This window comes from Indicator indicator, chromosome Z (assembly GCF_027791375.1).
Source record: "Indicator indicator isolate 239-I01 chromosome Z, UM_Iind_1.1, whole genome shotgun sequence".
NCBI classification, from domain to species: domain Eukaryota; kingdom Metazoa; phylum Chordata; class Aves; order Piciformes; family Indicatoridae; genus Indicator; species Indicator indicator.
In genome coordinates this window covers 45,816,981-45,844,021 of record NC_072053.1, presented here as the reverse complement: position 1 = coordinate 45,844,021, position 27,041 = coordinate 45,816,981, and the positions used below count along the sequence as shown (strand labels likewise).

General features: G+C 39.6%; 1 protein-coding gene across 5 annotated transcripts in view; it reads left to right on the top strand.

The window, feature by feature from the left end:
* The window catches only part of TJP2 (tight junction protein 2), a 54,111-nt gene that overhangs the window by 2,029 nt on the left and 25,041 nt on the right, over positions 1-27,041 (top strand). For 3 of the 5 annotated variants that reach the window (XM_054397933.1, XM_054397932.1, XM_054397931.1), the window contains exons 1-2: positions 22,903-22,974; positions 26,563-26,616. In XM_054397933.1, coding sequence (XP_054253908.1) covers positions 22,903-22,974; positions 26,563-26,616 — 126 coding nt within the window. Of the gene's footprint in view, positions 1-22,902; positions 22,975-26,562; positions 26,617-27,041 lie in introns of those variants that run through there. The other 2 variants (XM_054397930.1, XM_054397934.1) reach the window with 1 other exon arrangement.

The following is a 27,041-nucleotide window of genomic DNA, read 5'->3' as shown; positions in this document are numbered from 1 at the left end:
CACTTTTGTCTGGAGTTTGAGGAGAAAACCAGTACATACTTCTCTGGATCTGTTTAAACTACTTTATTATTTCTTTGGAATAACTTTGGTACTAGCTTTTACAGCTTCTTAAATTGATAGAGGTCAAAGTGATTGTGCCAAAGAAGTTCCATAGAGAAAGTGTGGGCAGGGAAAGCCACTGTTAAGTCCCTGTTTCACTCCCAAGCAGTAGGTCACACTATTTCATTTGCTTACCTTACTTACCAGTTTAAAACATTGCACAGAGGGAAATGTGTTTAGAGTAAATAGAAGGTATTTCTTCATTCTTCCCACTATTAATTTTTAATTGGCTATTACCAAATACCTCTGAATACTCTTATGCTGCTTTTTTATCTATCATGTGAAATATGCAATACATCTATACTTTCTAGTTTGCGTAATCTTTACAAAGATGTAGCAACAATGAAGCAGTCTTCTGCTTTTTTCATCTGAATAAACCTGTGATGTATAAGAGCTAGCAGAACTGATGACTAATATTTCAAAACTGTTGAGAAAAACATACTATATTACAGTATTTCATGTCATGCTGTTTCTAGTTGTTCAGTATACAGCAGTGTTTGTCACAGTAATTTCTTATGTTTTTCGTGAACTTGAATTTGTAATTGGCTTAGAACTTGAATTTGGTTTGTAATTGCTTCTTGCTCTAAATTGTTACCAGCATATTTTAAATTTTGCTCCTTTGAAGCACGTAGGTAAATCTCTATGTCTAGGTTTAAAAAAAAAAGAAAAAGTCAAAATATGCAGCCAGGTGCACCACAGAGAATTTTGAACTCTTGATTACCCCAGAAAAAGTACATGTGAAGTACAGGATGCTGGTTATATTTGGTTGCTTTTCTTCCAGGCACATCTATGCTTTCTGAAATAGCCGTCTTAGAACTGCTGCTTTGAAACCTAAAAAAAAAAAAATCATGGATAGCTGTGCATCCTTGCATTAGAGCAGAGATGGCCAACATACTGGAACCTTAACTTTATGCTGCTTAATCAGAAGCTGTTCTTCAGAAATGAAGACGAGGGTCAGAATAATGACCACATGGCTCTGCTATATGTTGGCACTTGAGTCATGCAGTAAGCCAGGAATGATAGTATCTTCAGGTGGAAAGGGACCCTGGGAGGTTTGTAGCCCAATCTCTTGCCCAAAACAAGGTCAGCTGTGAGATCAGAACAGGTTGCTTGGAGCTTTACCCACTCGGTGCTTGAAAATCTCCAGGGACAGAGATGGTACAACCTCTCTGTTTGCCCTGGATCCATGGCTTGGCGGACTTCCTGGGGAAAATGTTTTCTTCTTACACCTATCTGAACCTCTTCTGTTTGAACCCATTGTCTCCTGTCCTCCCACTTCCTCCAGTGTGCTGCTGTTAGGTGTCCTGAAGCCATCCTTTCTCCAGGCTGAACAAGCCCAGCTACCTCTACAGCTTCTTCTTAAAGGGACAGTGCTTCAGCCCCCACAGTCTTGGTGGCACTCCATTGGATCAACTTCTACAAGTGCCTAGATAGTATTCATGGCTTCTCTTCTCCAGTCCTACAGAAGACAGAGACTAAGGATGCTGTACCATATATGTGACTTAACCCCAGTGTAGAGCTGCGTGTTTGAACTGGATGTAGCTCCTGAGTAATTCGAGAGTCAAAGGTCAGCTACCTACACATCCTCTAATCCTGAAGGTTGAATCTGTGGGGCCCAGCTTACTATATAAGGAAGCAGACATAATTGGATTTATGAATCATTTACGTAGGACTGGGCTGACTGATTTGTATGATTTTGCTGGCTGATGACAAATAGTAGTCTAAAGAGATTGCCTGGAAGGGAAAGGGGAAAGTCTGTTTGGCAACATGGTATTTTTAGAAACTTCTACAATACCTTTCAACTCTACAGTGCCTTTCATCGGAGGATCATGAACACTTGCTTAATAACAAAACAAAAACTGAAGTCTCTGCTCAGACAGTTTAATAACTGAACTTTCTTGCTGAAATCAGTTGCCTGTTCTTCCTGGAGGTTGCCTGTTTGCCATTGCAGTCCAGCATGAAGGAAAACCTGATTGTCAGAGGGGCCAGTTAAAAGGGTTGATGGTAGGGAGGAGGTGAAGAGAACCAGAATCACAACATGGTGACCACTCTTGGTTACTGCAGGCAGGTGGCTAAATAGCTGTAGTTGGTTGGCAGGAATAATTGCGAGAGGCAGCTGCTTGTTTTGATTTGCATCTTGTAGTGTAACGTTTAATGCGTGTTCTGCTGCTGATGCTGGAAGCAGCACAACTGCTTCCTTCAGAGTAGCATTAGGTAATTTATGTAGTAAGTCCTAGGTTTCACATGACTCAAGCTACAGCAAGTGATTTCTCTAAATCAGTGCTATACAGGCCATGGGTTCAATCTGACTGCAAGTTCACAGTATCTGCCTTAATTACTTAAACTGAAAACCCCAATGGAAGTGCAGTCACTAGAAGATACTTGCATGCTTGTCAAAAAACTATTACCAATTAATTTGTACATGGAAGCTATTTTAAAAATCTTTTACATACCTACATAAATTTTCATTAAATCCCCTGCACACGATACTGCTTTGTACAGTTAAAACTGTAGAAAGTGTACAGTTATAACTGCAGAATAACTGGTCCTATATACTGCAGAGGACAGAGCTGCACATTTATAGCCCAATTAATGTAATTTTGACATGGTGTTTGTACCAACCCATTACTCTTCATCATGCACTATCCCTTCCAGGACCAATTACAGCTGTACCTGCAGCTCCTATTTCCAAGGGAGAAAAACAAGACGCACATGCCGCCGTACCTGCAAACATTCTGAAGTGTGCAGAGACCTGCATAGACAGAACATATATTTTGCTGAGTCTCTTGCCCCTTTTCTGCTTGTGTTGCTGTCTCAGTTCAGTTTCGGCTAGTTTGCATGTGTTCTGTATGCTCAATCATGATCTACAATGCAGGGTCTTGTGGCATCTAAGAGAAGCTGAGTAAGGATTAGAAGTTATATTCACTTACACACTTAAAGATGCACTTTAAGCTGCAGTTTATGGGTTTGGGGTATTTTCCTTTGGCTTACAAGGGAAAAGAATGGTGATGATTTCCTCCCACAGAATAGCCATTAAGTGAATTGAAGTACCTGTTTTCCCCTTTCCTACCACAGGAAGCAGGAACCTGTGATGCTGGCAGAGTTCCCGCTCATGTCACTAGTTACACAACTATCTTGTATTCTTCCATTTTTCTTTTAAACGGCTTCATCCTCCCCCTTAATGCCTACCTGTGTATCAGCTTCAGAGGATAGCTCAGTCAAAGGGCAGAAAGTACCCAGGAAAGCCTGAAAGTCTGTTCTCTGTAGTTGAATTGCAGGATGAGTTACTTGCAAATTGTTACGTTTATAGTTACATGAGTCCATGCCATAACCATGGGCATCTGGGCACTTGGCCAAGCTTTAGCCTGAACATAAGCACTAGAGGTCACTTACTGTTCACATTTGCAGACTGGTATGGGATGATTCATCAGCCCATTGTAGCAGAGTAGCTGTTTGGTAAGAAAAAAAAAAAATACAGAAACCAGAAAAAGGTCTGTGTCCTCTGTACTCTTACAAGTGAAATATTTTATGGACAACTATGGGAAATATTTTAATATACCCAAATGGATTGTTTTCCATCTGTTACTGCAGGAAACTGAATGAAGACAAACTGATAGGCCTTTCCCAGGTGATGATTTGTGGTAAGGGATTGAGAAGTAGCCTATTTTGCTTGCATAACTATGGTCAGTTACTGCATCTGTGTTGCCCTTACTTTAGGCTAGGTAAGTGTGTTAACCATGGTTGCTGCCCTACAGCTCAGGGAAGTACAGCCTTATAATTTCACTATTAGTGATATGACTGTGGCTTTGATGAAGGCACAGAACATGCCAAAAGGAGGCCACAGCTCCTGTCTGGAAGAAGCAGTAATCCTCCTTGGCCATCTACAGGACAGACAGACCCTACATTGTTCTGACTGGCACTGCCTGCATTCCCCAGTAGCCTTTGTCCAGTGGGGAGTTGGGTCTTCATCTTCTGCCAGAGTTGGTGTGAAGGGAGGCAGCTGCAGGAGGCTGGTGCGGTATTTTGTGCTGCCACAAACTGTGTTAAGAGACTGCACTCATAGAGTTCTAGTGGCTTCTCCTTGTCCTGTCCTACCTTAGGTCTGACAACTGCTCTCTTTGGGGGAAAAAAAAAAAAAAGGAGGCATATTGCCATCCAGCTGGAAACAAAAAGTTATCTTGCATTTAAAACTCCATAGTCATCTGCAATAAAAGCCTGCTGTAACCTATCAAAGTGAAAACCATCTCATGTTGTTTTCATTGTGTCTTGTCATTTGAAGGAGGAAAGTATTCTACAGTGGCTTTTTCTGCTGATGCTGTGGTGTAATACCCTTTGCTGGTGTTCCCAGGGAATTTGGTGTTCCCAGCTCTTTGGGAATTTGCCTCCTAATTGCAGAGATGTGTGGAGAGTGGCAGCTGTTCTGCATTGGCTGTTGAGCTTCATGGAGAAATTCTTGATGCCAGATGCTGTCACAGAAGTGTGTGTGAACTGGCCCTCCACACTTCATTTTTCCAAGTGGTCTTGACTTTGGTCTTGTATTAGACTACTAGTGTTGCAACAAAAGTTGGATTGTATCACTCACTTGCAAAACTCAGAGGAGGAACTAGATGAAAGAAAACTTCATGCTTTGGCATTTTTCTGACTTTTTCCTCTTCAAATTGGAGTGCAGGCCATAACAAGTAACATGCTGGCTGCATTTATTTTTTTTTAAGTGTTGGCTTAAGAAAGCTTTTCCCTTAGTTTGTCCTCATTCTTAATTTCTTCAAGAGTTGACTCATCAACCCACAATAATGTGGAATACTCCAGGAAGACAGTAGCAGTGAGAAAGAAATCTTGATTTCTGAATATAAATATGGTTGAAGTTTTCCTCCATAGTGCTTTCAGTGAACAGTCGTATCTGCAAGTTGAGAATACTGTTTTCTCAAGACATGCTTTTAAAAAATATATGATTACCAGCCTCAAAACCAAGCAATTCAGTCTCTATACCAATAGCTGCAGTGTTGGCTTTAAGACTGATGTGAAAGGGCTTTCCAGTGGTTGGAGGGGAACTTGTTCCAGGCTTCAGACTTGAAGAAGCCATCAGGTATGGGGAGGCTTCCCTCCTGAAAACACGCGAGCAGAAATGGTAGAAATGGCTGCTACAATTCTGTTCGACAGAATAGGGCTGTGGATACCCTCTGACAACTCTGTGTCAGAAATGCTCGACCTTTAGACCATGGGACTCCGCCTTCCCGTTGGCCCTGTGACCGGGCATCAGCTACTGGCCTGTGCCAAGGGCGAGAATACAAGTAGTATTTTTGTAAACGGAGATGAACGGTTCTTTTCTTCCCGGGGAGAATGTAAATGTTTCTTTGCCTCCCGGCGGCATTTATGGGCTTGATTGGCTGGTGGCAGAGGGCGGCTGGGCCCCAGCAGTACAAAGTCGCACTGTGGCGGGCTCCTCAGTGCCGGCTTTGTGCCCGGCGGGCTTCGGCTGCCCCCGAGCCCTGCCGCTCTCGTCGGCCAGCGGCCTAACCGGTTTCCTCCGCCCTTCCATGGGCAGCGGGGTCGAGGCGAGGAACAAGGTACCGGAGGGTGGCGGATTTGACCGCTGGCGCCCGGGGCCACGAGTGGCAGCAGCCAGCGGCGCGAGGAGGTCGGCGATGTTACTATGGGAGCGACGCAGGGCTCCGCCGGGAGCGAACCACGGGAGCCCGCAGCGGGGGCGGAGCAGGTCTGTAGCCTCCCCGTCGCCTGCCAAACTCGCCTGCCGCCATCCCGTCCCCGGCCGTACTGGTGGACCCCGGCGCGGCAGGGGGCGGGTGGAGGGGCTCTTCGGTTGGGCACGCTACGCTGCGGGGTAGGCAGGAGGATGCATTTGCAGCAGCTTGTGAGGAGTGTGTGCGTGTACCTGACGCTGACCTGCAGGTGCTGCCGTGGGCTTCAAAGCCGCTTAATGTGCCTGTGGCCTCCGGGCCAGGCCGGGTCCACCTGCTCTTCAGGCGGAGGAGCCGCATCCCGGGATGGCGGAAAGGAGGACTGGGTTAGTGAGGATCTCGGGCTCTGCTTCCTTCGCTTCACAGCGCCCCGGGCCGGCCACTGACGCGGCTGGAGCCTAGGAATGGTGAAAATCATTCCCTTGTGTTTTCCATCGGAGCGGGGAGCTTCAGGCTGGCAGGCAGGAGCAAAAGAAGCTTTCAGCTCTGCAGTGCTGGCTTCTCACCTCTTTATCGCCGGAAAGACAAAACGTAGTTTTGTATTTTGAGTGCTGGTTGTGTTCAGAATGCAAGTTAGTGTTTTAAGCAAAAAGTATCCCTGTTTCTGTGGAGAAACGAACTCCCAAGTTTGAAAAGAAAATTCTTCTTCTCCCTGGTCCTTGCTGCCTTTGGTTTTGTTTGTTTGGTTTTGGGATTCTTGTTTTTTTTAAAGACACTTCAGCTTTTATGGGACAACGTGTTTTCTTCACCTGTTACTGAACTACAGTAGCCAATATAGCTACGGAGCACCCAGGAATAGCAAGCAGCATCTGTCATGACGGGAGGGGCCGTGTGGTGTATACCAGCCTGCAGGAAACTGAGTTATTTGTAGTCGACTACCTCCACCCCACTAAAATGGAGATGGAAGCCATAACTCGAAGTTATATATGCTTCATTGTTTGTTTTGTAGCTAGTAGAATAGTACTGCAAGTAAATTGTTACTGCCGCCAGTGACTACCAGTTGATACTTTAGTTATTTCCAGAGTGTGGTGTTCGGGTGGTGGGTGGGTTGGTTGGTGTGGGGATTTGTTTTGTTTTGCTTTATTTTATTATTTCTGAAGCAGGAGACCTTGCAGTATGTCCCAGCAAATTGTGTACTGGTAGGCAGTGCTGTCAATGTCCACCACTTGTCTGAAACAGAACTTTTTTTTTTTGAGCTGCCTTTATCAGTATTGGTGGAATCTTTGCCTGTTGGAAGTTAATCACAACACTTCTGTTGGCTTGATAAAAAAGTATGGCTTGTCACGTCTCTAGTGACTGTATGTGGTTTCTTAAAACTGTTTTAGGGTCTTTCATGGAGAGAAATAAGAAATGATGTGGATACGGCTTCGTTTTGTTTCATAGCTGTGAGTCCATGCAGTATGGAAGTAGGCAGTGTTAGCTATGAATTCAGTGGCAGCTTTTCTGTCAGCAAAAAGGAGCTTTGGCTGATGTTTTCTCTCACAGGCTCAAACAATAGGCAGGAGAAAGCCCATGTTTCTTGTGTGTACTGAACTTAAACAGGGAAAAAGTGTCAACGTAGCTCCTATTACAGATAATAGTATGGTCACAGTTTTTTTTTTTCTTTTAGAAAAAAAATTGTAGTTCATTATTATGTAGAAATAGTTCATTATTTTGTAGAAAAAGACACAAATAATATGGAGAGATAATACAGCTATGATTTCTAGTTTCTTCTTTTTTTTTTCCTTAAATTTTATACTGTTTGCATTGCTTCATTATGACTGTACTAGGAGTCCTGTTTTTTGCAGCTTGTGATGAGACAAATGAGGATTCAACTGATATTTGAAATGTCTTTTTGGGTCCTACCACAGAAATCAGTAGGTTGCAGTATTTTCTTAGGAAGGTGATGTTATTGATGCTGCAGGAATCACTTTTATGAAGGACTTGAACTGTATATTGTTTATGGCTCAAATGGTGTAGCATAATTCACACCTGTGTTAAGACTGGAAGTTAATTTAAAGTCACTCTGTTGTTTAAAACTGTATTTGCAATGCCTTTCTTACCATCAAAACTCAGAAATCACCCAGAAATTTCTGTGATCCATGCTGATGAGACAAACATATACTGCAAATATCAGCCTTAAGGCAGAATTATGTTCCTGAAAGTATCTTATCTGTAACATACAGTGGAAATTAATTTATATATGCAATTATTCTTTATGCTGTATAAGAATAAAATACCACCTAGCTTACTAAACAGCAGGAGTACCCTTCAGGCATCTCTATCCTGTTAATTAAAGATACAATAAAGATGAAAATACTCCTTAAAGGCCTACTACTGTGCTTGCAGTTAAGTAATCAGGCAGATGATAGTCAGCAGCATCCTGGGTGTTTGTGCCATGTGCTGTGCCCTGTTAAATAATCAGAGAGAAAAAACTTTTTACATATTCTCTTGTTGAAGTTTCTAGATCTCATTAACCATACTGTGTTAGTGTTTCACAACTGAATTTTGGGTGAGTGATTCTTGCTAAAAACCCCATAATATCTTGCAAAAAGTCATCTGTGATGTAATAGCTTACTTGTACAGCTACAAGAAATGATATGCCTATCCATTATTTTTTTATTTATTTATTACTTAGTAATCTATGTACTCAGACTGTCATACTTTTTCCTTGCATGTGCATACTTATGCTGTGATGGGAAAGCATTTCAGACACTCACACCTTACGTTTCTTAGTCAGCATGACCAGCTTTTTGTGAGAATGCAGGATGTCCAGCTAGACTTTCATTCCAGACTCCACAAACAAAGCTGTGAGACTGATGGCCTTTGACTTAAATGAGCAGCTTGCTGCCAGGGTCAGTGCTTGGCACTGATTGCTCTTCTTTCTGTGTTCCAGCACTGCAAAAATGTGCTGGATAATGTGGATTTCTCTAGTAGCCAAGGCTGTGGATTCTTCAGTCAATGTTGCATAAGCTTTTTGAACAGTTGCAGAACAAGATGAAAAACTATTTGCATTTTTGATTACTTTGTTTTCCTAGGTATTTATTTATTCCAGAAATAAAAAGCAGTCAATAGTTTTGGTTATTCTATTCACAGAGTTAAGTCAGTAACTAAAGCAATTGAAGTGATGTAGCATAGCTGATCAGTAGCATGTGTGTGCATCTCCTGAGATGTTGACATTAGAACTTCTATGTAGTATAGTTATTGCATTGTTTTATCTGTGTACTACATGATGGCTATGGTTTGGCTGTAAATTCTTGTCTTATAAAACTTAGAAGTTTCCTGAAAGTCTAGTACTTCAGTGTCAGAAGGTGTTATTGCTCACCCAGTACTTTTGCAGGAACTCCCTTTCAGTTGCTGACAGTTGACATGTACTTTTGTGTGCTTTTACATGGGTATTATGTAGGTCAGGTTGTAAAAACCCCTGGCTCAGACTTTTAAAGGCATAGCGTTGATTGCACAGCAATGCCTATTGGCATTTCCAACTGCTCCTCTACACTCAGTTCTCCTTTGGTAATTATGCTCTCCTATCTGTTTGTGTAAAGTGCCCAATGCACCAAAAAGGTGTTAGGATAGGTTACAATACAGGAAGAGAGTGGGGATATCTTCAGTCATGTACCTCAGACACAATTGTTAAGCTGTTGGTAAAATATGAAAAGCCCTGTACCAGAATACTGTTGGCACATCAGTCTTTGCTATCAGTTTGCTGTATGTGAAATACTTATGATCCAGTCTGACATATGGAGATGGCCCTCAAGTATGTTTTGTTGTTTTCTGTGTGGCTTTTTGTTTGACAGGTTATGATGATGACTGCTTAATTTTAATGTGGCTATGATGTTAAACTATAGAATTTCAGTCATTAAATTTTCTGCCTGTTTTAATAATTTGACTTAATTTTCCATTATTTTCCAAGCTTTCTTTTCATGTTTTTACATTGTAGATGTGTTCCTAACGTCTTCTGTGGTAGTAAGGATGGACTAAAAAACTCTTGGATCACAATGATTTGAAAAGGGATTTAATTTTTCTTACCTTTTTGTAAGGCTTGTTTGTTTATAGGCGGGTACATAACTTCTTTTCCTTTCCAATTGTGGGAGGTGGGAAAAGAACACTTCATCTTGGTTTGCTTCTGCTTTGTGTGTCAGAAGGTCCTTGAAGAGTATAATGCTCTTTTATGTGGCTCAGACTACAAGAAGAAAACTTTGTTCCACGTCAGTTGGAGAATGAACATTCAGTTGCTACCAAAGTGAGCTTTGCTTTGGGTGGTGACATAATGGAAGCATTACTAATCTTTAGTAAGTCTGAGGTGTTTAATTTTCTTTTAGCCACACAGTTTAATGACTTCTCTTGGTTTTATTTCCCAGTTCTTTTCAAAGCCTCATATAGTTTATGGAAAGAGGTAATAGTCACAAGAGGAGGAGTAAAATTTGTTCTGTCAGTTGCTGATCTTGTTCTGGTCATCTTATTCTGTGTGTACTTCAGTTTGCAGTTCGGTGGAAATGGCACAGTTTCATAGGGATGTGTCAGTTTGGCTTCATTTGATGCTTGGAGTGAAGCCTGAAGTTCCTTATGCTGATGTTGCTTGGTTCTGAGGTCTTGACTTGGTAGAAAGATTGCATCAGGGGTTCTAGTTTCAAATTGTTCTGCTGACATCATTTCAGATGAAGCAAGAATGGCTGCAAATAAGCTTGGACTAGTGCTTTGAGAATGAATCAGCTATGTGAAAGTTACTATCTTGACAGTAAAGAGAAAGGGCATCCGACTTCAGCCCCCAGCCCCTTCTCTTGGGGCTGGACTTGTACATAACTGTATGGTATGCTTCAACTTCACATCCAACAAAGGATCCAACAAAATCCTCCTTGGAAAAGGACTGAGGAGAAGGAATGGAAAATGCTTTTAATTTTACCTCTCTAATCTGCTCTGTTGTTCTTACACCTCAGAAGTGTTTTATCAGTGTCATCAGGTATGTGGAGAATTTCAGTGTAACACAACTGTATATTGAATGATAGGTTGCTGGGGATGCTTTTCCAGAAAAATCCAGAGCAGTGGGAAGCATACATGCTTAGTTAAGCAATTACACTCCTTTGGAGGCACTGAGAAGAAAACTTTGCTGTGAGCAAAGGGATTCTAAATGGTTTACTGAAGCAGGTGCACCTGGCTTAATTCACTGTCCTGTGGTAATTGAAGTCTTGGGAGGGGCCCAGTGATTTTTTTTTTTGCCTTCATTTGTTTCCTCTCCTTCCAGATGTATGTGGGAAGAATATCAGCATAAAAGACTTGCAGACCTAAACCCATCCAATGCAGTCCCCAGATTTCACTTACATCTGTGCATCCCACTACATGGATGATAGAAAAATTACCAAACTCCTTTTTGCAACAGCTTTTGCTTTCATTTTGGATACATGCAGTGCTTTCTGGCATGACTGAGTGGGCCTTTGAGGCATCTTGAGAGGGAGAGGTGAGTTGCTTAAGATGTTGAAGGCAGGAGTATTGTGATGGAAGGAAAGGAATGTGGAGAGGTATGACTAGTGTGACTAGAAAATAGCTTAGGGTTGGCTAATAAATCAGGCTCTTTGTTGTGATACGTATCTGAATGATACTGAACAGAATGACTTCCAGTGCAAAATGTTACAGAGATTTGATGTATTTTTAATTGTACACTTTTTTTTTTTAGCAGACATTTGAATTAGGTTCTTGCTCTTATGGGTGTTTAAACGCATTTGAAAGTTTGATTTGTCTACCTTGTGTATCAGTGATCTGCTTCATGTTTGTTTTGTGAGGTTTGTGATATGCCATTGATAGTTGTGTGGAATGTGTTCTATGTTAATTTTGTGGAGTTTTAGTCTTAGATGTGGTCAAATGTACTATTAAACTTTGCGTATTCCAGCAGCCAAGAAAGAAAGCTTATGTGGAAATAGGTAATCTTATTGCTACAGGAATGCTTGGACAAAAGCAAACCGCTTCCAAGAATATGGCCTATCGTTCTTCTATTAATAGAGTTAGAACAAAGGATACTAGAAAACTTAACAGGGAAAGAAAAGCTGGTTTGCAACTAAGCTCAGAAACAAACAATTGTACCATTGTTTGAATTGTCTTGCATTATGAGTGGATGATTAAATATAAATGCTGATCTGATTGGATTGTATCCCAGCAATTAACTGGCCTTTTAAAAACTAGTTACAGGAGGCAGGTATCCAGCTTGTTTTTCTCATACTCGGGAACTATAGTTGTTGGATATCAGAGTTTATGAAATCAGAGAGTCTGTGAGGATCATGGAATAGCAGAAATGCAGTTTCTCACCAGTAATCATATGATGCTAGAGTTTGTCACTTCTGCTGCTTAGTTTGCTGTTGGATTATGGGTGCAGTAAGTTGAAGCTTTCAAAAAGAGTAGCAGATTTATCACTGAAGTACAGTAAAATTGTAATTAATGCTTTTGATTATGTAATATGCATATGGTGATTTGGGCTTTTTTTCTTCCAACTTTTTAAGATGCCACAAGAGTAAAAGCTATGCTTTGGCCATGTAGAATAGCTTGATTCTGAAAGAAGAAAAGAAATGGTGGGTGCACTTCCATTTTTCCAGTTAACTTTTTTTTTCTTTTTTTAATTAGTTTTCACAGAATCACAGAATTAGCTAGGTTGGAAAAGACCTTCAATATCATCAAGTCCAGCTTATCACCCAACACCATCTAATCAACTAAAGAATGTCACTAAGTACCTCATCCAGTCTTATTTTAAACACCTGATTAAATTTATTATGCACAACTAGTGACTTTAATTTACCTTCTCATCAAATCCTGGTACTGAAAGTACATTAGAACAGACTTCTAGGGTTTATGGTGGGGTTTTTTCATTGGATGGTTTGGGATTTTTTTTGTGGGGTTTTGTGCTGGGTTTTTTTGTTTGTGTTTGTTTGTTTTTATAATGCCACCCCCCCCACCCCCCTCAAAAAAAAAAAAAAGTCCTTTTGAACTTAGCTTATGCACAAACTGCTTGATTCTCAGGCTACGTTTGCATAGACATCTTACAGGGCAGAATGTACAGAAACAGTGTGGCTGGAAAGAAGTGTGTTAGGTTTTACAGTTAAAGTGAATGGGGTGCTTAAGTCAGAAATAGCCTTTAAAGCTTGTATTGATTAGGTGAACTGAAAATTTAGTGTCCCATCTGTAGCATTGCCTTCTTGTAGTGTATGCAAAAAAACTTGCCAGCACCTTAGACTTTGTGACACAGTGGAGGTCTAGAAAAACTGTCAGAAAATAAACCAGCAAGTACCTTCTCTTCATTTTCCAGTGCGTCTATACATATGGTACATCACAAGTATGATGTCAGCCTTTTACCTAAATTAATCTCAGTCTTCAACTGAAATTGTTTCCCCTTCCAGCTGTTTATCTCCTGCAGCCTTGCTGTGTTTTTTGAAAAAGGAGTGGTGGGAAAATCTACTTTATTGTGGGATGGACGCATGCCATGCCCCAAGAGGTGTGGTTTGTTCTTTAGAAACCCTTCAACACCTATGGGAGAGTAAATTAGCGTTTATAAGTCTCGTCTGCTAAACTGACTCTGCACATCTCAGAACACTTGGGAAAAACATCTTCTGACTTTGTGAAGCAACATGTGAAAAGGAAAAAAACTTTTATGAAAAAAGTTCGTTCTTAGAGTGTATTTCTCAAGAGGAAGAAATTGTTTTCTAAAAAATAAAATATTTTAAAATATTTTTTCTCTTTTCAAATTAGTACTGTTTTTCATTTATTTTGGAAATGGGATCTGTTTTCGTCTCGAAAATGGGAATTTTATATTTCAGTTGAAGCTGTTCCCTCACGAATTCTGAACAATTGGTTGTTTCTCGTGGGGGGAAGCACTGAAACAATTGCAGCATAATTTCACCAGGGTAATGACAGAACTGTTGTTGGGCAAAAGATAGTGGAAGGAACTTGCTCCTGAAATATATCTAAGCTATATTTTAAAGAGTTCTACGTTTTCAGTAGGTAAGACCTGTGTATCCTGCAGCTGTGCTTTGGGTACAATTGGTTTCTTTTTTTTTTTTTTCCCTCCCTCTCCCCATCTTGAATAGGCTTTTGTTTAGTTTGTAATGAGATGTTGTACTTGTTTTTGATGAGGCCTCTGTATACATCTAAGCTCAGTACTGTTCAGCTGCAGAAAGTGTGAATTACTCCACTCGTGTCTTCCATTTTATCCCAGAAAAGTTTAGAAGTTTTGCATACATATTCTTAATTTGAATGGCCTGCAAAGGTGGTAAATCGGTGCTGAGTTTCAAGCTCTGAGTTGGTTATACTCTGCTGGGTAATTACTGCCTTTTACTCTTCTTGCCATTCCTCCCCTCCACCCTTGACCTGCTCTTGGTAGCATGTTGTCAAAGCAGTTCAGGTGTCAGCTTTTGCATTTACTCCCTCTAACAGTAGAGACGAAACAGGCAGTAGTTAAAAAAGATAAGTGCCATAGTTTTTAAAAAGCACCATGCAGTCCTAAGTAATTTCTGGGTGCTGAATGGATATGGCTAGCTGTGGCTCTTACTGGCAGAGATCACAAGTACTGTGAAATGCATGTGTTGCTTGACTTTTCTGATGTAATGAGAAATTAATTTCTTTATGTCAGCAAAATCAGGACATAAAAAGACTTATTGGAAGTACAAACTTCTTATATTTAGGTTAAAAATAGCCTGGAAGAAAAAGCTTCACTCCAAAAAAGTGTAACTATAATTCTCCTTTTTATTGTTAGTGTTAAAATGTAACATTTTCAACTTCAGGTCCAACTGTATTGATAGTGGTTCAAAATCATGTTTAGAAGTTTTCAGATTCCCATTTCCATAGTGTCTTCATGTTGCTGATATGCATAGTTTATCTTTGGAGTACCAGATGTTTCTCTTTCTTCAGAACATAAAACTGGTTGGGAAATATGGTTATTTCCTTTGCATAAACAGTGCAATTAATTCTTTAAATAATTGTGGTGGAAAGGCAGCTAATAAAGCCAGAATTTAAAACAAACAAACAAAAATAAGTCAGTTTGATGGTAGAATATGTGCTTGACATTAAAGAAACAAAACAAAAAAACACCTAACACGTGTTTTACTGTCACACTTCCTGTCATTTGCAGTTTGAAAAGAAAGATTTGAAATAGAGTTTTGGCCTAACAAGCTGTTCCTTTCTTGGAATTTTTTAATTTAAAATATAGTTACAAAAATCACTCCAATGCCAACCTATTTGGCAATTAAATAAATTGAAATATGGTGTAATGCTGAGTCTAGTTCTTCAGAGCAATTATACCATGCTGTGTGCCAAAGCAACAGCCTGAATTTGTATTTCTAAAACTCTAAAATAAACAGCCTTTATGGAGCAAAGAAGCAGTGTGTGCCACAGCTGCAGCATCACTGCACCATCTAGTGTCTCAGTGGGCTTGCTGTGAGTTGCAGACTCTGAGTCTTTTCTAAGACTGTGACTGCCTCGCATGAATTGCTTGTGTTGTGCAAAAATAATTTGGCAAAAACTTTGTGGGTTTTTTGTGGAATATATGTTTTTCTACTAATTTTGCTGGGCTGGACTTCAAAGTGTCCTGCAAATTCAGTAGGAGATGGAAATGCAGCTCCTGGAGAGGGAGGGGAAAAAAGCAGGGTGTGTTTATCTGTATATTAAACCATTTTTTTATTAATATATTTATATGTCAGACTTTATCTTCATAGTACATTAATACTTGCCAAATCTTCCTAAATGTTTTTTCTAGAATACAGGCCAACAGATAAGATACACAACCTGCTTATGACTATCAGCATAAAGTATACATATGAGGGTAGTAATCTGTTCTATGAAAAGATAGATTAAAAAGCAGAAGACATTACGGTTTCTTACGGTTTTCTTAAAGTGCCACTCAGAAAGTTTAATTTTCCAGTATTTTCCATTGAAAGGGTTTTTTTGTGTTTGTGTGTGTGTGTGTTCGTTCTATTTCCTCGTTCTTGGCTGGCTGGCTAAGCCCAGTGAGTTGTGGTGAATGGAGATAAATCCAGTTGGCAGCCAGTCACAAGTGATGTTTCCCAGAGCTCAGTACTGGGGCCAGTTCTCTTTGGCATTTTTTATCAATGATCTAGACAAGGGAATTAAGCACATTGTCCATAAATTTGCAGATGATATCAAGCTGGGAGGGAGTGTTGATCTTCTTGAGGATAGGGAAGCTGTACAGAGGGGGATCTGGACAGACTGGATCGATGAGCCAAGGCCAATTGTATGATATTCAACGAGGCCAAGTACCAGGTCCTGCATCTGGGTCACAGCAACACCAGTGCTATAGACTTGGAGCAGAGTGTTCAGAAAGCTCCTGGCATAAAAGACCCTGTGCATGTTGATTGACAGACATCTGAACATGAGCCATAATGTGCCCAGGTGGCCAAGAAGGCCAACAGCATCCTGGCTTGTATCAGAAACAGTGTGACCAGCAGCATTATCGCAGTGATTGTCCCTCTGTATTCCAGTGCACTGGTGAGACCACCATCTTGAATAGTGTGTTCAGTTTTGGGCTCTTTACTACAAGAAAGCCATTGAGGTCCAAAGAGGAGCAACAAAGCTGGTGGAAGTTCTAGAGAGCAAGTCCTGTGAGGTGCAGCTGAGAGAACCTGGGATTGTTTAGAGACCTTAGTGTTCTCTACAACTATCTGAAAGGAGGTTGTAATGAGATCTCTTCTCCTGACTGGCAAGGGATAGGAGAAAATAAACTAAATTTGTGCCAGAGGTAGTTTAGAAAAATTTTTTAACTGAAATGGTTGTCAATCACTGGAACAGGCTGCCAAGGGAAGTGGTGATGTCACCATCCCTGGAGGTATTTAGGACATAGAATCATAGGATGGTGGGGGTTGGAAGTGACCTCTGAAGATAGAGCGCAACCCGCCTTGCCAAAGCAGGATCACCTAGGGCAGGTCATGAAGGAGCACATCCAGATGGGTCTTTAAAGTCTCTAGAGAAGGAAACTCCGCAACCTCTCTGGGCAGCCTATAGCAGTGTTCTCTCACCCTTACAGTAAAGATGTTTTCCCTCTTGTTGAGGTGCAATTTTCTGTATTCTAGTTTGTATCCATTGCCCCTTGTCCTATTACATTGTTTAATGCTGGACTTGGCAGTGTGGCAGTGCTAGATTAATGGTTAGACTCGGATCTTAAAGGTCTTTTCCAACCTAAATGATTCTACAATTACATTTTCAATCTGTTGCTTTGATAAAATCTACCTTTCCTACTCTGGTGGTTCCTTGAAGGCGAAGCATCCTCTGATGACCAAATTGATCTTAGGTGCAGAGTTCTAACATTTCTTCTGTTTTATTGTCTGGTATTCAGCTGTTCTTCAGCAAACCAGTTCAGATCACACAAATGGCAGTGGGGTGATCCAGTGGGAAGATGGCAAGGCACAAGCAGCTTTTTGATGATTTAGGAAGCTGTTCCTGCTTACTTTGAAGAGCCAAACAGCAAATATCATTAAGTTAAGGGGATGCCTGTGAATAAGCAAGAGTGTGGAAATTGTTCTGGTTAAAAGAAGTTGTTGTTTAGTGCATAACTTGTGAAACTGTACCTGGCTGGTGAGGTAGATGTGTGTTTGGGAAGAGAGCCTGCATTGGCAAAGGTGAAAAGGGGCTTTGATCTTCCATGAACCTTCCAAAGGTGCTTGTTTCTAGAGGCAAGGAAACATTGTGAGCCTGAAAAGAAGGAAGCATCTGGTACACAGGCAAACAACAACACAACACAAACCAAAAACCAAAAAACCCATACCAAAGAAAAAAAAAACTTAAGATTTTTACTGGATTCATAAGGTCAGCTGTGACTTGAACTTAAAATGTTTTAAGAAGGTCCTGATTCTCCATTTCTTCCTTTCAAAGGGCTTGTCCTGCTTTCTGAAAGTGTTCAGTATAATTGGTAAATGTTTGTCTTTAAATATGTAGGAAATACACTTTGCCTAGGCAGTATCTTACTTTTATGAACAGATAACAATTTCCCTGAAAAAATAATTGTGGTGTTTTCTTTTTCTCCCACAGTACAGTAGTGTGTGCATTGCTCAGATATTTATATATACAGGCCTCCTCATTTTTTTTTAGGTGTTTCTTTAATACAATTGAAATAAATAAAGCGATTCAGGTATTATGTGGTTTACTTGGTAATCCAGCAAGAGGATGCCCAATGCCACATTATTTACTGGCTTCTTTTCAGTTACCAGGCTACTTATTACTCCCTTTTTGAAAAATGTTAGTGCAGGGAGTGCTGTTATAGGCAGATTGCATGATATTCTTTGTTACCTTTAAGCATTGCTTGCTATTGATGTGCTGTGACCTGGATTAAGTGGTATATTTTGAATTAGAAAGCACACACTTTGTCCATGCTCCAGATCACCTGAGATCTGTGTGTATACAACTTTTTTCCCATCTCCTTTGCCTTATTTTTTTAAACAGCTTTTGTGCCCTAGAAGATCGAAGGCATTATGCTGTGAATGTTAGTGATAGGACTACAACGCAAATGAGACCTGGATGTGTTTGTCCATTAATATTCTCAGTAGTCTGCTGAATAGCACTGTTGCCCTTCATCATCTCAGTTCTGTGTAAGATTGACTTCTAGCTCAGTTTGCAGTCTGAAAGGCATTTGGAATGTCATAGTGCAACAAGAGGCAGAAGTTATTTCAGTTCTGCTGCCCTCAAATTTTCCCCCATCTGTTAGCTGGCTAAAGCTACCACAATGGCAGAAGGTTGATCTCTATTTTCCTATTACAGGGGCTGTTTTGGTGAGAGACTACTGTCTGACAGAAATGGAGGGAATGTCTTTGTTTGCTTCCTTGCACACCTTTTAGTGGATAGGCTACTTAACTTGACTTCAAGAAGTCTGAATTATCCTCTCAGTTCTACAGCTGACAGCTTTGTCACTAGGTATTTTTGAAGAAGGAGTAGTTTTGCCATGAGAAGCAAAATTCCTGATGAAATAGTGCTGAGCACAGTGTCACATAATGACTATGGACGTTGTCATCATGCTGGATTCTAACTGTTCCTGATAGAAGTAAAACAAACAAAAAAAACCCCTAGTTCTCATTTGATGATTTTGTAAGTTTTCATGCAACTTAGGAAGTAAAGATTTGTATTTTAATATCCAGAATAGACATGTTATACTTACATGCTGTTGTAGACCAAATTTACAAATTGTAGCATGTGAGCAGTGTATTTTAAGTGAAACAGGATTAAGAAAAGTTTTTGACATAGTCAATTCTTTGCATCAAAACCAGTTCTATTTATGTTTCTGAAAAATGAATGATTGGAAACATGCTCAGTTTATAAATTGCTTAAATAGGCCTTTTTAGACAACCCTTATTTTGAGATTACTACTTCTTGATGTATTCTGGGAAAAGTTGTTTCTCACACAAAAGGCCAATAGTAAAATATACGTATTACAGGGAAAATATTTTTTTCTGTTAGGTTGTTCTTTGTTCTTGTCAAGTAATTTGAGAGAAAGCAAAGGCTATATCTAACTAATAATTTTCCACTGGGGGAAAAGAGAAGAAAGGATTGTCTGCATAGCTCATTTATAAATGAAATTTCTTTTCATCATCAAAAGATTTTGTTCCAGTGCAGAAATATACTTACTTGTACAGTATGTGAATTTTTTTAACTTGCTGCATCCGGGTAATATAACAATCCTGATGCTGACAACCATGTTGATTTTATTCAAAAATGAAAGTGGAGCTGATGATTTTTTCACATGGAGTTGACCTTTATGTGTATTTCTCCTTCGTGGAGGGAAAAAAAACCCAGAGGAGTTCCTGTCTTGTTGAAGAACAATCGTTACTCCTAGTGGATGTCTTCTGCAAACCACTTTTTATCATTTCGCTTCCTATAATCTGAGACATTCATCATTCTGGGAACTTACTGCTCTTCTAGGGGTTGCAGGTACCTACACAAGAGGTAGGAAATGCTTTTGTGGTAGAAAATGAGGTACCTCTTTTTTTTAATTATAAAATATCTGGGGTTAATAGATTTTTCTCATCTTCTAGATCCTAAAATCAAAGATCTGCTATATGATATTCAGATACTTCATAAGACTGCTTCAGGCAGAGTCTTCTTGCTTCAGAGTGGCTTGAGTGACCTTCTTTACTGCAGTGGAAAGGCCTAGTAAAGGTCCTGTTCATTTTTAGTCATTTTTCTCTGTGTTGATCAAGAATACTTGGTAGGCTCTGGATATGCAGCTTGTGGTGCACAATTGTCTTTTCGTAGTCATCTTTAATAACCCAGTAGGCTACATTCTACAGCTGAAAATGAAGAGGTGTGGACCTTCATGCCACACACTAATGTACAGGGATTGCTTTTCCTTTCACTCAGCCTCTACTGGCTGTTGAGGGGATCCCTTGAGCATCTACCAGGAGCTGAAGTGGATCAGCATTTTTGAGTGCTTATAAATCTAGAACCATCCATTTTTGTCTGTCATAATTGCCTTTGTGTAGGTAGGTGACATAGGAGGGCAGTTCCTGAATCCTCTGATAACATATGTGGTCTTTGAGACCAAGTATGCTCCAGGCATCTTGATGCAGCTCTGGAGTCCCTCCACTTGGCTGCTCATATCAGTGGCTACAAGAGTGACAGTTGAACTTAAAGTTCTTGATAATCTTCAGTGTAGGAGTCTATCTTCAGGGAAAACCTGGACTCAGCTTTCAAAATTTTTATGCATAAGTGGATGTAACAGATGAAGAAGGTGAGGAGGAAGGAGGTGAAGGGCCTTTTTTCCTTGTCACTTCCATAACAGTGCCACGAAGACCATTTCAGGTTTCCCTTCTGTTTACTTACACAGCCTTGTTTAGATATGTGAGGAAACACCCTTTTTCTTCACTGGCTAGAGAGGAAGAGATCAAAACAGACAGTGATATGTGTAACACTTGTAGTTAGCTTTCTTGCTGGGGAGACCATGGGGAGGTAAGGAAGCATGTTCTGCACCTGAGCAGAGAGATGTAGGCTGTGAAGACATTCTTAAGTTGCTTTGAGTTTTCTGGGAGCTCTGCTCTTCTTTTTACCCTCCCAGTTTACAGAATAAGGCATGCTTAGATTTGTTATTTTCCCCCACATGATTCTACGAATATTTGAGTGTCTGGGTTGACTTCCACAACAGGTGTGTGTGTTTCATTGGAGTTGAGCTTGCTATCAGAAAGAGTTTCATTTTAAATGTCTGTGGATAATAGAAGGGAAACAGGTGTGAAATGGGAAAAGCTTGTAATTGCATCTGTAATATTGTGCTGCGCTGAGACTGGGCTTTCGTTTCCTTTATCCTTTGTAAATGAAACTGAAGACTGTGTCTGGGAAAGTGCATGGTTGTTAGTTTAAAAAATAATTATTCTTTGCATCTAACTTTAAAAATTGAGTGGAGGAATTCCTATCCTGGAGAAATTGTTTTCCTTCAAAATAAAATACCCAAACTTAAAAGCCTTCCTCATCAGTGTTCTCAAAGCTCCTTTTATGACTATGCAAGAAATTTTGCAGTAACATTCTCAGAGTTCCTGACTTTTATTTATTTTTTTCCCCTCAGGTTAATTTTAAATTTTGGTGGAGTTAATCCCTCTGTCTTTCTGATATTCTTTTAGAGAAAAGATAATTGTTGATAGAACCACTGCACGGGCAATGTTTTGCTGGTTTGGTTCTCCACATCACCACAGGCGTTTTGATGATATTTCTCTATTTGTAATACTGTCAAAGGCAAAGAGGAATTGAACAAGAGAGCTAAGACAGTGCTAGAGAGGTCTCACATGTATCCTTACATGTGTTCCTTCCTGTTGATTTTTAAACATAAATAAATTTAATATTTGGCCTTAGAAGGTGCAAATGTGAGCCTGTTCAGAGGAAGGAGTATTTTCTTTAGAAATGTTGATGGAGATTATAAACTATTTTGACAAAACTCTAATCTTAACTAATGACAGTCTAAACTATTTGCATCCACAATTGTGATCTGGAAGTGGGAAGCCCCAGCCTGTGCAGTTTTGCAGGGTCCCCTTGGTGCAGGCAGAATGTTGTTCACCCTAGGCAGCTCAGCACTGAAGGTGCAGTGCTGGCTAGTGCAGAGATGATGTCACAGTTAAAATAACAGAACATTGTGTTCAGTCATGAGTTTAAAAGGAAAAAGAAAATTAAACCCACCCCCTCCACATTTTTCACTGCTGTTTGATTTCTTTCTTTTAAAAAATTGTGCCACTAGCAAAAAATGCAGTCTATGGGTGGAGGTTTTGGTTAGCATTGTGTACTGAGCTTGGCAAGTGTTCCTATCTGTTCACTGCCTGTGAAACTTATTTACATAAAGTCTAGGGGAAGAGTTCGCTTAAGGCTTAAATTTCATGGCATTCATGCAGCATGGATGGAACTGATAGCTTGACCTATTTTCCAATAAAGTCATGTTTTTAGATGTATGATTAGCTTATAATGCTTACAAATATCTTACTAAGTTTTTGAGGGCAGAGAGAGTGCCTGTTATTTGCAGCTATTAGAATTTTGGTTTTGTTTCCCTTTTTGCTTGCTGAAGTCAAGTCCACAGTTCTGCAAGTGTTCATATGTATTTTCACATGTGCAGTTGAAGAGATTACATGCAAGTATACAGTTGTTTCTGCATAAGGACTTCCTGAATTTAGCAGTTGAATTGTTCAGACTTGATAGAGGCTGCTAAAGCAGTTACTCAAGATAGTGGAATCAAGTGGTAATTTTTACTATAAAATACTACAATCAGAATATTAATTTTCTGTGCTGAAATAATCTGCACTGTGCTTCCTAAGCCATTTTTCTTTATAGTTTCAACTAGGTTCCTGGTGGGTGAACCCATATGTGCTTAGAAAAAGAATAACTTGCTACCTATTGATTTATGTTATTTAAAAAACAAAACAAACCAAAAAAACCCCAACAAAACAAAAAACGAGGATTACCATACTGCTTTTTCCTGAGACTTCCTAAAGTGAAAGTTAGTTAAACTCCTGGTGCATTTGCCTGCTGTGGTTTTGATGTGCTTCTGTGTGAAACTGACGGCAGGATTTGTTCGAGTATGTAGGCCACTATTGTATTAGAATTACATAACTGTGTTGAGTGGTGGAAACAGATGAAAAGACGGGGATGTACGGCATCCCCACACAGATCATATCCTGCAACAATGAAGACAGCTCAAGCTCTGCAGAGAATGTGGTCACATGCAGTCAAAAAGTTGGGGATTTTGAAAGGGCACGTGAGTCGTTTTTTGTTGCATCTTGCTTCAAGTCTTTTCTCTCCTTTCCCCCCCCCTCCCATGTATCCCTCCCATTTCCAGCTCACTTTTATAGCCAGATAACTGTTGTGGCAGATTTTCTGGTTTTGATCTTCTTTCAGCGTGAATGAAGTCTTCATCAATCTCTCAGTAGCAAGTGTTTGCATAAATCTCTGATGATTGTCAGTGAGAGTTGCAACAGCTGCCTGTTTGTAGCACACAGATGATTTTAGCGCTTTAACTAGGTTCCTGCCAGAGATTCTGTTAAGCAGTCTATTTTGGGTATATAAAAAGCACCTGTCATTTTGGTATATGAGCATTAGGCAAATTTAAGCAAATCCTGACTACAGTGTTCTAATTAGAAATGGACTGACTTTAGTCACTAATGAATTCAGAGTAGCTAATTACATTAATTTACATTTACTGCAGGTAGCATTCTGTGTGCGAAACCTGGGTAGACTTGCAAAACAGTTACTCTTAGTAACTGAAAGGAGGGTTCTTAACCATTTCACCTGCCTTTCTCTCTCCAGTGTTTTGGTATGCAGTCTTGCAGTGAAATTGTGATCTTGTAAGGGATGCACAGGCTGCTCAGAATCCCTCTATGTTTCCTTACAGATGAAGTATGAAGAAATTGACAAGGTGTTGGACGCTTTTTGTAACCCATCGCCTGATGCGTTCAGAGGAGAGTCATGTTATTAGACATGGAATGCAGGAATTTTGTGACTGTGTTGGAGTCTTCCATCTGATGATTTATAACATTTGTAGTCTCCCTCTCCGTCTTCTCCATCTGTCAGTGTGGGTTAGCATTGTGGCAATGACAAAACAGCAGTATGCTTTATAGTGTTAAAGAGATTATTGCTTAGAGATTTGAGGGAATACAGATGTGTTTTGTGCCTTACAGGCTTCCAAGGTGACCATTCAGTTCTCTGAACTGTGTTACAGAGCCTGCGTAGTTTTATCAGTATGGCAGAACTAGTCCTGTTGTCTTGGTAACTATGTTGCACAAAATCAGCTTTGCAAATGCATAGCATACCTCGCTTGCTAATACAGCATACAGCAAATGGGAAACAGGTTCCTAAGGAGTGGTTTCTAAAAAACGTGTTACTTTAACAAATACTTAATTCTGTGATACTTAATTTTTTGTGACCAGATACCACAAGACTTATTTGTCAGAGCAAAATAAACCTAACCTGTTAGTTTACAATACTTTATTACACAGGGGCCTTGTTTTCTGGAAGGAAATTTCTTTCAGCTTACCTGTTTCATACCCATAAATCCATCCCCAGTGTCTTTACTGTGCTTTCCTCAGTCCTTTTTCTGTGATGCTGTGCTGAATAAGCAGTCATTTCTCAGACCTAGTATGGAGTGTATTGAAAGTCCTAGTATTAGTTTCTGAAAGAGTAAGGCGACTATAGCTGTGCTTTATCCCCATGGCTAGTGAGCTCTCATTGATCCCCCCCTGCCTGCCTTACTATTCTGCCTGCACAGTGCTGGACTCTATTCTAGGCTGGGAGGAGGCAGTGTTGGTAAGAACCATGTACAGCAAAAACCAAATTTGAATGACGTTCTTGTTACACATTTAACAAGAATTGTTGAGGCTTTCATAAGGTGAGAAGGATGGAAAATATTTTCCATCTCTCTTGCTTCTACAAAATTTCCACCATGTGCTTGACCTTAAAATTTTACCCAGCATTTCATTTTATCTTTCATTTCTAAAACTTTCTTCAGTGAAATCAACTGGAATTTAAATGGCACTTCTTCACTGGCACTTCTTTAGTACTGGCTTTCTGCAGAGTTTAAAAAGATCATAGAAAAGGAGGACAGTGATGGTGTAGCCAAGGGTCAGTAGTGATTAAATTATTTACACATTTTTATACATGCCAAACAAGCAAGCCTAGTCACTTCAGGTACCACAGCACCACAACAGCTCTGAAAAAGCGCCTAGTTAAGGAGAAATTACTTACGCAAGGTTCTCTGTATAAGGGACTACATGTTGTGAGACAATTCAGTGTCAACTAGTTGAAGAGTTAGGCATGTAGTTTGGTTAAATGCTTCATCAGAGTAATTAACTGACACAAGGCATGTATTTTAATACTAATAGTTAAAAATGCCACTCCTTCTTGTCTGATCTAGACAAGTAGAAATTTAGAAATATCCGACATATTATTTTTTTAATATAAGACATCCTTTTCTTCAGCTATTGTAATTGAATTTTAAAATTGGACTCAAAAGGTTCTCAAACTGGAGAGTGCTGTTCATTTTGTGGGAGAACAGTAGGAATTCAACACTGTTCAGTGTTGAAAAATTCCTGGTAAAAATGGTGAATAACTGTGTGCTTCCTACTGAGGAATTCTGAGCAGGACTTAATGTTCTAAGTTTGCCTTTCAATACAGTGAAAGTGCAGAGGAAAATGTAAGCCTAGTTTCTCTTTGAGAAACTCAATCCACTGGAAGAATACATCATAGGGTTCTTTGCATTTGGGATATATCATCCATAGCTTGCCAAACAGTTGCATACTGTCAGAAGACTTTTAAAATATGAGGGATGCATACTCTTGTGTCACTTCTCTAGAGGTCTCTTGCTTTGGAGTTTAAGTTGTCAGTAATCTCTTCAATGCCTTTTAAAGACTGTTAATTCAAAACTGAGCTTCTGCCTGAACTTCAGTTTTCTGAGCAAAATCTTAGGTTCCCAAAAAGAGACCACTCTTTCGCAGTAAAACCAAACAAACTGACTGCTTGAGTATGTGCATGCTTACAGATCTTATTTCTGCAATAGATGCTTTGCATTTTGAAATGATTGCTGTGTGTCAAATATTGTGACTCATTTTTCTCCTCATTCTACAGGGCAGGCTCTGAAGGGGCTGTCTGTGTTACTATATGCTGCATTACAGATGGATGATTATTCTGAATTATGTTTTAAGCTGTGATGTTGGAAAGATTTCAGGTTATATCATGTAAGATAAACTGATCAGTATCAGTTTTAACTGGAAATGAGAGAAAAAAAGTTTGTGAGAAGTGTCACAGAAATGCATACGCCAGTGTTATATGGTGATACACTGTTTTCCTGTAAAATTTAATTTCTTAAGGGCAACCTAAATACTCAGATACATAATTCATAGTGGACAAAACATTTTTTTTAAATCCACATGAACATGAAGCAGAAGAGGTAAAGGCTAGTTCATTTTTAAAACCTGTGTCAACTGATAATCTTATTATATATTGGTCTGGAAAGGTCTTCCTTAAGTGTTTTGTGTGTCACTTGAGTTGGGTCTATATAATGATAGTGTAACCTGAATTAAATGCTTTTACTGCAATGACTTTTCCAGAAAATCAGAATGGGCTGTTAAATCAGTGAAACGTGAGGGGATTCTACCACCCCAGACATACTCATATTTTTGCCTTTTTTAAAGAAAAAATATAATGAATTGAAATGCATACATTCCATACTAACTCTACCAAAATATTAGAATACGCATATATTTTTATATCTGTGTTTTGGTGGGATATTTCACATTTTAATTTAGATAGTTGTATGCTTTGTGGTTTATTAATTTGTTTCTGTGTGCAACAGGCCCCAGGCATGGAAGAGTTGATATGGGAACAGTACACTGTGACCTTACAGAAGGTGAGTGAGTGCCTGTTATATTTTTAGGTTTCAAATATTCAAGCTCTGGTTTAGTCTAAATATTGTTAGTCTAAATATGCTTTACAATAGATGTTATTAGCGTATGTGAGTCTAAAGCAGGATTACCTTCATGTCCAAAGCAGATATGTTTTTCATTTTAAAGTTTAATTACTAGTTACTCCTACAATAGTGTGACTCTTTAATGTTATGAGCAAATTAAATTAACATTTCAAGTGCTATGTTTGCTACTGTTTGGTCTTTGCAATGACAGTGTAATACACCACATGCCAGCCATATAGTGGGGTTCATCATTGAATAACCTTAAAAAACAAAGCTATCGAGCAGTTATGGTCCTTGTGCAAGCTTTATAATAATCACTGGACATGATTCTACTCATTTTATTTTTTTATACTTTAACATCTACC